We start from the raw sequence: 11,703 nt of genomic DNA, 5'->3' as shown, positions 1-11,703 counted from the left end.
ATCCTTACTTTACAATTGTTTACCAAAAAATGTAAAGATAGAGTAAAGACTGGTTTTGTCTTTTCTGTGTGTTGGTGTGTTAGGTGTTTCTATGCAACTTTCCCAGAGTAAGCAGTAGCAAATTAGGATCTGAAACTAAAGGGACCCACAGGTCGTCTGTCTAAGAAAGCATAGGAACTCCCTGAAGGAAAAGCTGTCAATTACTCTACAACAGCACTATCAGCTACCCTGGAGATTCACACAGACTTACACTCAGTGATGGTTGGGAGGTTCACCTCCCCATGACCCAAGCAGCATAGCATGCAGAACTTTGACCCCCTCATTATCTGTCCAGACACTGGGGTCTGGACCAAGGTGATAACCTCTGAACCCTGACTTTTAACCCAGAGCCTGAATTGCACAGCAACTCTCCCATGTGCATTTGAATGGATGTGTTTGTGAGTAACAGACATGATTGAACAAAGAGAGAACAGTAAGCTCTTGAAGGAAGGCATATTTTAGATATCGCAGCGAGTTAGCCACAGAAAAATGTTGCTCTTGTTTAAGCAGTGCACTTTAAAAAAGAAAAGTCCTGTTTTCCCTTCATACAAGCTGACTCAGATCAGATCTGACTGGCCTCTTAATGCGTACTGTAAATATGGTGAGGAGAAGAATCGTGTGATACAGTTTTCACTCCCATTCTAAAATTACAGCTTGACCTACGTTCTTTTCCTTTTGGTTTAGTGGTTGATGTAAATTATTACCAACTGTTTTAGGATTATGTGAATATATTCATTGAAGGAAAAAAATAGGGGGTTCTCTTTAGGGATGTGTAGGCAGAAAAGGACAGATAAAGATTCATCAATAAGAATCTTATGTCCAATTTTACAACCATTAAGTGTTTTCCTGCAAATGCAAATTCTAACTGATTCTGACTGCTCAGTAACTACTAGTAAGTCAAAAGATTTAATTTTGATTTATATTCAGTTTTTCATATGTTCCTGATGGCAGCATTGGTTATTTACTTTTGTTGCAGACAGGATGTCAGCTGTTATAGTCAAAATATGTGCCTGTTTTCCGTGTAGTCTTTCCCTTCCCTATGGTATTTAAGTTGTTGTTTCCTTGTTCGCTTTTGCTAGTTTATACTTCAACATTCCCCTGATTCCTGAGTTTCTTTTGTTTTTTTAAGATGTTTTTCTAAGTCATCGGTCTTTTGTATTAAGGTTTGGGTCTATGTGTTGCATCAGAGAGCAGACACTGTAAAATAACATTATTAGACGTTTAAAATTTCGATATGTTCATCATTTATTTTAGTAATACGCAGCATATGAGGTAATTTTTGGAAAACTGGGGTTTTAGACTCAACAGCTTACAATAATAACCTTTGTTTACACAGTGTAATTCTCCCCTTTGTTTGTTATATCTCTCTCTGTCTCTTTCTCTCTCTCTCTTTGTGTTAAACAGTGTCTTCTAAGCTGAGGTATTTTAGTTTCTGTCAAACTCCACCTGAACAATGTAAATTACATTAGTGCAGATCAAAACTATGGTGCCAAGCCCACTGAAGAAAGTTGGATTTGTAGAGTTGCAAACAAACTCTACAGCAGTTCATCTATTGAGAGAATATGGTCCAACTGTTGTCCAACACAGCTACCAAGAGTACGCTTAAAGCCTGAACCAAATGCCTTGCCGTTGGCATATTTGGATTGCCTTGTGGGATGCAGTACATAAAAAAAAAAATAATAATAATAATAAGCAATTAACATGTTCCAACTGATCTTATATATTGTTACAAACTCCGTTTTTTAATCCTCACCTCGACTAAAAACTGCAAACACGGGGTGTTCTTTTCTTAGTGGCGACATCAACACAGAATTGTTGTGATCAGTGTGGGAAAGTTGTACAGATGAATTTGTACAAAACAGTGTACGAGTACTGAGGAATATTTCTATAGTTTATGTTTTTATCACTAATAGGGGATGGCAATAGTAATAGAACATATTTCTGTGTGTGTGTGTGTGTGTGTGTGTGTATGTGTGTGTGTGTGTTCCATCACCCAAAAAAGAAACTACAAATATGAGAAGAGTTTAAATTTTTGGAGAAGTTTAATCATTAAGATTTATTTGATCTCTTTCATAACCCAGTATTGTGTAAATGCATTTACTTAATCCAATATACTAAGTTGAATTCACATAATGTGTATTACAAAAGGATGGTCCAACAATCATGCAAGAACTGACACTGTTTAGACGTAAAAACAATAGAGCAGCTGTACCATACTATCAAAAAAAATCCTGTTGTGTTCTTTGCTTTTTTTCTTCCGTGTTGTGTCTTCATTGTAAAAAAGTCACAAGACTCCATATCAAAATAAACAAGGCCAAACATGTTCTTAATCTCAACGTGCGTGACCATACATTTTGAGTTCCAGATGAACAGGAATCATTGGTTTTGGTCTACTTGCTGTTTCACAATGTGTCTGCTATGTGGCTTAAGTGCTGCCTGTGTCTGTGGACTGAATCAATTTTCACTATGTTCAGCAGCTCCTTCCACAGCGTTTACCTTTCTGCACAGCCAGACCACGCCTGAACCACAAAAATATACAAGTGGGCAGAATAGAAACATTTTCTCCAGGGCAAACATCAGTCAGTCTGCTGGACTTAGTATTTGCCTCGTAGCTAATATCCTCTGACAAGAGGACCCAGGGGGGCTGCAAATATGTAGGCCAAAACTGTTCAAGGTTTCATATCCAAAGGAGATTTATCTGAGTAAAATTTACACAAATAAAAAAAAAAAAATTATTTAGAAAAAAATAACATTTGGTTCATGTAAAGAAAAGTAAACATAAAAAAGATTTTTGCTCTTTTAACTCAAAAAGGAGCATAAAATAAGATATTTTTGAGAAAAATTATTTTAGTTCTGGAACATTACTGAGCCATTTTACTTCTTGAACCAAGTTTATTCTGACTGCTCTTGATTATTTATGAGGTTTTAAATAAGATATTTTGGATTTAAAGAAATGTAATTTATTGCAACTGATGAGGAATCTTTGTGTTGTCTTTTTAGTGTCGAAGGTGTGCCCTCCATGTGACAACGAGCTGAAAGCAGACAACATCATGGAACATTACTGTGCGAGTGATTTTGGTAAGTTAGAGATTTCCAAAAAGACAAAAATATTGATACACATAGAGCACTGTGAAAAAGTTATTTTCTTCTTCATTGCCTTACTAAATGTTTAGTTCTTCAAACGTATTTTAATATCATCCATCTTTGTAAATTCAAAGACAAAAGGCTATTCAAACCATTTCTAACTTGTGTGATAAAAATAAAATCCCAACTTATCGGTTGTAGTCGCATTTTTTGCAACAGTTTCCAGTTCAGCTTATAACCAATAGAACCTACCTGACAATTTGAAGCCTGAAAGATCTGAACATGCAAAACACCATGATCAAATCTATAGAGATTCAAACCAGATCGGTTACAACCTTATTAATAATCAGCCTGGAAAGTGTTGCTAAATCACACGGAAATAGGACATCATAGAAACACTATGAGAGGCAATTTTCCACAAATGGGGAAAGGATGGAATGGTGGTAAAGTTTAGGAGGAGTTGTCTGTCAACCAGTCATCAACTCAGCCAGGAAGTGACCAAAGCAAAAGCCCGGAACAATATCTAAAACTTGGTAAAGTTCTTAAAGTGAAAACAACAGGTGACCAAAAAACAAAGGAAAAATGCAGAAAATGTCCACAATTTCTGAAGCTTGATCTAGTTTAAAAAAAATGCAGACATATAGCTTACATATTAAAAAATCTTAGCCTCTCAAAATCCACAATCATCGGCGACTGTTTTTATAGCATTTACATCTAACAACTCAGAACGCATGAAAATGATAATGGTAAAATTTTTACCCATATAGACATGTTAGACATTGTTGGAAAGCTTAGATTCTCCACAATTTAACAAACATGTTTTTTTTTATTATTATTTGGACACAGCGAGTAATACAGCACAATTAACACAGATATAGCAGCATGGTAAACTATAAATATGACAAAGGAGCCACGACAACCTACCTTTGAAGGCATCCAGAAGCGTTTTTATAAATTCAATCTTCAATTCGTCCAGGGTCCAAAGAATAAAAGTAATCCAGCATATTCATAATAAAAACATTCCACGATGAGAAAATCGCAACATAAAGTCTGTTTTTTGACGTCAGAAATGTTAGCTGATAGCATTTTGTTAATAAAGCTGACTTCCTGAAGGCTAAGCCTGCAATTTTCTTTTTTCTTTTTACATGATCTTCCTACCTACAAGACAAAAGTCTCCACATCTTTGTATGACTTGATTTGAGTCAGGGACAGCCAATAAAGTCTCACAAGCACTCCTTCCCTGTCAGCCAATGACACACCGAGTAGAGCGATATTACGCCTCATAGAGTCCTGCAGTTATTGGTTAAGATCACATGGCCTGTTTGGCTTTGTAGCCAATGAAATAAGGTTCCATACAAGGGTAAGAGTGAAATACAATGCTAATATTGAATCAGTGCGCACAATTTGAAGCCGTTTACTAACAAGGCTCCAATATTTCTGAAGTTTGGATGCTCATTTTGTTTTATAACAATGCCTAAGGCCAAAAAAATAAATAAAATACAGCTCAAAAAAGTCAGTGGAGGTTAGTTTAGCTTGAAAATCAGCTGTTTTTTTCAGGTCTTTTTTTTTTTTGCATTTGTAGGCTGACATGATTTAGAACCAATGTAATACAATGAGACATTGATATTCTCAAGCATGTCTTTATTACTGCAGTACAAAAAAGGCCTATTATTTTCAAGAAGAAAATCTCATCTTTGAACTGATGCAGCTTAGGCTGTGTTTTAGTTGCACTATTTTCATATTTTATTTATTTTATATTCTCAATAACTAGAAGGTGTTGTAGATGATCGATCACACATGTAATTTTGGCTTACAGTTGCTCAGTTATTTGCTTTTCCATTTGGGTATGCAAATTAGTCGAGGGTTACTTCAAATTGGGTGGGTGTTAAAAACACCTATATCTGTTAATAGTGTGGTTGCTTCAGAACGTTAGGCTTACTGTTATTAATGGAAACAGGATTTCTGCTCACTACAAGAAAATGTCAAATATGATTGTCTATTCAATTGCTTGTGAACATAAGAATCAGAATCAGAAATACTTTAATAATCCCACAGGGAAATTACTTTTGTTACACACTCCAGTTACAGTTTTACATGATATATACACACATCCAACTATACAATATAATAAATATAAAAAATAAAAATAAAAAGAGATAAAATATATACACATATAGTGCAAATACTTCTGGGTGCTGCGTTGCTTGCAACTCATTCAGGAAGAAAACCGACAGGGAAGCGGTGGTGGGAGGATCCAGCCAGGCAAGCAGCTGACAAGGTTGCTGGAGTGGACCATGTGGAGTGGGTGGCAGTGAGGCAGGAGAGCTGGCCAATGGAGGGTGGGAGCAATCCATCAGAGCGGCCAGGGTGGCAGAGTGATCTTGTTGCTGGCTGGTGAACCAGAGTAGTTCTCACCAGGGCTTGGGAAGCTTGCAATCAAGAGGCACACCGGAATATGATCCAAAGTGAGGCAACCTGGAGGCACAGGAGGCAAGGTTCTTATGGTCTGTCAAGATTAAGACTGGCTGGTCTGTACCTTTCAGCCAGTGGCTTCAATTCTCCACAGCCAGTTTGATGGCCAGCAGTTCACTGTCCACCATGTCATAGTTTCGCTCAGCTGGTGATAAGTGGCAGGAAAATTATCCACAAGGGTGGAGCTTGTGATCTTCAGCAGAGTGTTGGGAGAGAACAGCTCCAATCTCAGCGGCCGAAACATCTATGTAGAGGGATCATTGTTTCTGCGAACTTAGATGAAGGCACCCATCTTAGTTCACTTCCGGATGAACTAAATGAGTGCCTGGGAGAATCTCTGCTTTAACTCGTGGAAAGTGGCATCGGTCACTGGGTTCAAGAACGTAGTTTAAAATTGGCAAAGCCAAGGCACTGGAGCTGTCTTCAAGAGTCCAGCTTGGGCCATTTGAGGACTGCTTTGATCTCCTCCAGGCCATAATCAGTCCTACCACCCTTGAGGATAAGACCAAGGAAAGAGACTGAAGGGTTTTTTGAAACTTGCACTTCCCCGCCTTCACAAACAGTCTGTTCTCCATGAGATGTTGAAGGACAACTCGTACATGTTGTTGAAGCTCAGAAAGGTTCATTGAATAGATCAGAATGTCAAATAGACAATAGACAAAATGTCTTTTGTCCAAATAGACAAAGAGATTTAGGAAATCAAGGACAACATGGTTAATGAGGGCTTAGAAGACGGAGGGAGCATTGCAGAGACCAAACGGCACAGGAGCATTGCAGAGACCAAACGGCATGACCAGCTGCTCAAAATGCCCCAGACGGGTCTTGAAGGCTGTCTTCCACTCATCCACCCTGGGGAATTCTGTTTAAGGCCAGGACACACCAAATCTGATTTTTTTTATGTCCGATCCAACAGAAAATCATGTGGGACGAGGTTGTGGCATTTAGCGCTCATTGAAAGTCAATGTGGATGATTACATCTGACATGCTTTTATGCAAGGAGGCTTGCTTAGATCTACTAAGATAGTACCCATTCCGAGCACAATCATGTCCTATTTCTAATTTGGTTGTCCAACCGGGTCGTAAGCGAGATTAAACCATCTAGGGATCCGGGTTTCTCAAGACAGGTTAACTTGTCCATAAGGTGTTCATCCGGTGCTTGAAAAAAAAAAAAAAAAAAAAACACAGCCTGAAGAGCACAGGGTTCTCAGCCAGTTGCGGTGCCCATTTTGTGGAATTGAATAGTGAAGTCAACCACAGGATGGTTGAGCTGCTGGAGCACACACAGACGGCGGTACTGCTGACCCAGATCCACCCTTCAGGAAAATGTTTTAAATTCCAACCGGAACTCATTAAAAGAGCACCTGAACTCTTAGCAGTTTGGGAAGCAGAGACGAGGACGAGGGGGTAACCGTGGGGCAGAGAGGGGAAGGTTAGATGCTGGCAATGGTGCAAATACTCAGCCAGGAAGAAAAACACTGGGGAAGGGATGGAGTGAAGATCCAGACTTGCCAGACTTGCCTCTCAATCACAAGCTTGAGAAAAAGCTTGTGATTGAGAGGTGCACTGGAGTGGGATCCGGATTGAGGCAACCTCGGGGCACAGGAGACAAAGCGTTAGGACATGGAACAAGAAAGGGTTGTCGTAAGACAGTGGTCGATCAAGGCATACAACAATGGGTTAACACTCTGGCGATGATCTGCCCCCAGCCTTCTGCTATATACGCCTCCCATCATCAGTATACAATGTGGATAAACTCCATCTCCTTTCCCTCCTGCCAATCACTGACCACCTGTGGAGAGAGGAGTTAAGGAGAGGAGGTGCTGCTCACTTAATCCTGATACACTTATTTTAATGGTGAACTGCATGATTGCATATACTGGTCTTTTTTGCATTTTTAGGGAATGTAGTTCATTTTCTTTCATGTTATTACAACAGTGGCTCTATATGAATTTGCATAGACAGCCATGTGCATATGTTTTTTGAGTTGGGACTGTATTTGATTGGATGACAGATGCTAATGGATGATAATGAATGTGATATATATTAGAGATCAACAGAATAATTACTCTACAATGCTATTTAAATAGGTCATACTAGATCAGCCTAAAGACCCCTAAATTGGTTTAATTTAGTTTGGTTTTGATGCATGATTCTCATACATTCTAAGATCCTTAAACTATGTTTATATTACATAAAACCAGTGGTTGCATCCTACCCTATTCTAAGGTTGTGTTTTTTTTTTTTTTTTGCTTTAAAGAAAATCTGTTTCTCCTCACAATGACAGCACACATCTCTATACTCATAGTAAGGAGACCAAGTTTGTATAAAGAAGTAGGTATGGCTTGTCACGAAGATGCTGGCCAGGCTGTGCAGTGGGGCCCATCGCCTTACTTAGTTCTAAGTATGACTGAACACGGGTGGGCATTTAAAGTGAAATGAAAAAAAAGGGGGGCAATTAAATGGTTCAAACCTTCACTAAATAAATGCATGCACATAAATGCAGTCATTCATAAACAGGCACTTATGTTCAGGTATGGAGTCATAAACTGAGCATCATGTGACTGTATTTGAGCTACAATGAATATAAAGGGCAATTCGGTGCACCATCCTATCATTTTACATGTACAGTAACAGAATGTAATTAGTATTGTTTATGCAACCACAGAAAAGCAGATGAAAAGTGACATGGCGATCTTCCAGCAGACTTAGACGAATGGAGATGTCTCGTTCCAGCACTGTGCCTTTGCCCAACCTATGATTAATTTCCCCTGTCAAAAGGGGTTACACTGCAAATTCTCCTTGGAAATAGTTGGCACTTAAATTTTAATCTCCTACATGAGAAAAAATGAACCTATAAACACAACACTCAGTGAGACTGAAACTATTTCAAAAAGTATTTCATCACACTGACAATTAAGGCTTTGTCATGTGCTTTCTTAAGCAGATTTGCTTAAAAACACAAGTCACAACACACCTTGAATGAGAGACAAACCTTAAATCTAATTGAAGTTCTGGAAGAGTGATGGATTATGTAAACAGTGTCACCGAGAGTGTAGACAGATAGCAATTTGGTTTCACAACAATGCTCAACATTTGTTTCACTTTTATGTTGATCATCAAATCATTTCTTATATTTAGTAACTTGGCACACCAATCCTTTTGAATCAAATATAAACCTGGCATATTAACTCAAATTCTCATAAATCTGTTGGACAGAGATGTATTAATGGAAATGCACTAAAAAAAAAACAAAATATGCTACCATACTATACATGGCGGCCTAAAAGAAGACACTTTCATAATCTTTTCCATATATAGAGGATGAAACAACAAAGTAATGTAGTTGATAGTGATTAGTTTGCCATCTATTCGAGTCTGATGCTTATAGTAAATGAAAATCTAATTCACACAACAGCAATGTTGATGTATTAAACCTATTCATTTATCTATCATGCATAAACTTTTTTGCAATAGCTATAAGTTTTTTGTTTTTTTGTGCTTTTTTTTATATCAAAAGACATATATCTGCTCCATACGATGTTTTTGAAGAAAGAACTGTTATAAGTTGTGTTTTTATTATAAAGATCCGCAAACAAACACAAAATCATTTTCAGAATTTTAATTTGCAACAGCTTGCACTATCTAATTTTCTTATTTATTATTTTTTAGGACAACATTTTTGGCAGTGTTACTTTGAATATCATTTGTTGTGTTTATTCCTTTATATAACAGTGAGATTCACAAGAGCCTGCCAATATGTATACTCATATCCAAGGTTTATGAGCAAGGATTCTTCATACAGTGACTTCTATCTTCAAGAATGAAATTATAATAAATTATTTTGAATAAATTTATTGATTCAATTGAACATGTGTGCTTTATGTAAATGCAGTTATTGCTTAAAATACTGCTACACCAAATGTAGGTTTTAATAAACAATATCCAATATGAGTTTACATTAAATACCGTTTTTTTCCTTCTCATTTAGTCCTGAAGATGAAAATCAAGGAAGTCAAGAAGGAAAAAGGTGATAGAAAGCTAATTGCTGCACAGAAGAAGAAGAAAGTTTTCAAGCAGGGCATACTGAGGAAGAAGGACCTGAAGAAGCTGACCCTGTACATAAAGAATGGAGCAAACTGCCCATGCTCCCAGCTTGAGAACCTTGGCTCCAACTTCCTAATCATGGGACGCAAAGTGGACCAGCAGCTGTTGCTTATGTCCATTCACAAGTGGGACAAGAAAAGCAAGGAGCTCAAGTTTGCTATCAAGTACATGAAATCCCACCAGTGCCCTTCCTACCACACCGTCTTCCAGTAAAACAGCCTTTTGCTGTTTTTGTTTAATTTACAATTTTACCTGTATTTTATCCTGTTTTACAACAAATCAAATCCTGTTAAAAGTAATTTTTAAAAAATAAGTCATTTTTATATCACTATTGTTTAAACAGAGATAAAGATGGTCCTGAAACATGGAACATCTCAAAGATAAATATGGTTAGGGGCTTTATTCTAATTTATTTAGCTGCGGCTTCTTCAGCCTGAAATCTTGAGGAAGGCAACTGATTTTCACCACAAAAAACATAAATTACCTAAAATTCAAATATCTTATGGCAGAGGCCTTCAACAGGGGGTCAACGGAGGTACTGCATGGGGGTCGCAAAAATTTTGGTTGCTTAGACCTTTTTTTATATTCTCCCCTCTAATTTTCACTCATTTAAATGTCTTTAAATATACTGTACATTACCATGAATTCAACACACTGTAGCAAACAGATAAATGGAGGCAGAAGCTGCCTTTCAGTCATCAATGCACACATTCAGCGTCACACAGGAGCTACTTCAAGCTGGGCACTGTTTCATTCACAACACCTGTCCCATCAACGAGGAATCAGAATCAGAATCAGAAATACTTTACAAATCCCAGGGAGAAATTACTTTTGTTATATTACTCCATCTGTAATAGAGTGAGTATGGGACCAGTTTGATATAACACAATTTCATACAATATATGTAATTGGGAGGTCCCCGCTCTTTTTTGCCATCAGTTTGGGGGTCCTTGGCCTGGAAAACGTTGAAGACCTCTGTCTTATGGTTTATCTAGCACTATCAATCAAAAAATGAATGCTCAATGTCAAAATGAAAGGATTAAAAAAAAAAAAGTGGTGGTATGATTTTTGAAATGTTGAATGAAATTTAAGGTGTATCAAAGGTTTTTTTGAAGGTTAAAAAAAAGATAAAGACCAGATAGAAAGGTAATGTATAAGTGTACTGTGTAATGTGATAGTAAACAAAATGGCAGAAAAAAACCTTGGGGAAAACTTTGAAGCAGGAAATAAGAGATGAGTCACATGTTGTAATGATCTAAAAAGTAGATTATTATGAATCCTAGAAAACATTTTCTGTTGTTCCTTTATTTTCCTCCCAGATTGAAAGACTGAAAATGGAACAGAAAAAGTAGATGGACCGGACGATGTGTCCACTGACTTTTTTACTGTTTTAGTCGTGTAAAACATGGAAGCATGAGTGCAATCAAGAGGCATGAGTGCAATCAAGAGCTCTTGATTGCATGAGGCCTCTGAATGGTTTGAAAGAGGAGAAAAAGTAAAGCTACTGGAAAGAGGTGGAAAATACTAAAGGAATTAAGAGACTTTATAGGAAACGAACATATGATGTTGCTCACAGAGGCTTTCAGTTTTCTTTATTTCTATTTTGTTTTTTTTTTCGAACTTCTGTTTCTTTTTTGTACTTAAATGTTAAAATTCACAACTTTTACTGCTAAGCTAAGAAAGAAGAAATTAATACGAACAGAGTACCTAAGTACACTTGTTGTAGCAATGAAAGATTACATATAACTCACCAATAATGACTAAGCTATTCATCTGTAAGTAGTTATTTTATGAAAATTTATACCATTTGTTTCAAAAAGTGAATTAATAAAATATACTTGAAACTTTATAAGAAATAGCCCTGTGAGAGATTTCATTGAAATTGTTTAACCACAAGGTGCATTCTTGATGCTTGGGTTGAAATCTTGACCTGGAAAACCCTAACCTATCAAGGTTAGTTTTAGTCAACATGGTAACCAATGAAAATGTCTTAAGCAGCAGGGT

General features: G+C 37.2%; 1 protein-coding gene across 1 annotated transcript in view; it reads left to right on the top strand.

The window, feature by feature from the left end:
• sfrp5 (secreted frizzled-related protein 5) overlaps window positions 1–10,002 on the top strand; it is a 16,227-nt gene extending 6,225 nt beyond the window's left edge. Inside the window, exons 2-3 of the mRNA XM_015399036.1 lie at window positions 3,040–3,117; window positions 9,584–10,002. Coding sequence (XP_015254522.1) covers window positions 3,040–3,117; window positions 9,584–9,912 — 407 coding nt within the window. The 3' untranslated portion in view covers window positions 9,913–10,002. The remainder of the gene's footprint in view (window positions 1–3,039; window positions 3,118–9,583) is intronic.
• Window positions 10,003–11,703: the final 1,701 nt, after the last annotated feature.

The sequence above is a fragment of the Cyprinodon variegatus genome, unplaced genomic scaffold, assembly GCF_000732505.1.
Source record: "Cyprinodon variegatus isolate N-32 unplaced genomic scaffold, C_variegatus-1.0 Scaffold1, whole genome shotgun sequence".
In the NCBI taxonomy this organism is placed as follows: Eukaryota; Metazoa; Chordata; class Actinopteri; order Cyprinodontiformes; family Cyprinodontidae; genus Cyprinodon; species Cyprinodon variegatus.
Note: the sequence above shows the minus strand (reverse complement) of the source record. Positions and strands in the feature narration are given on the sequence as shown.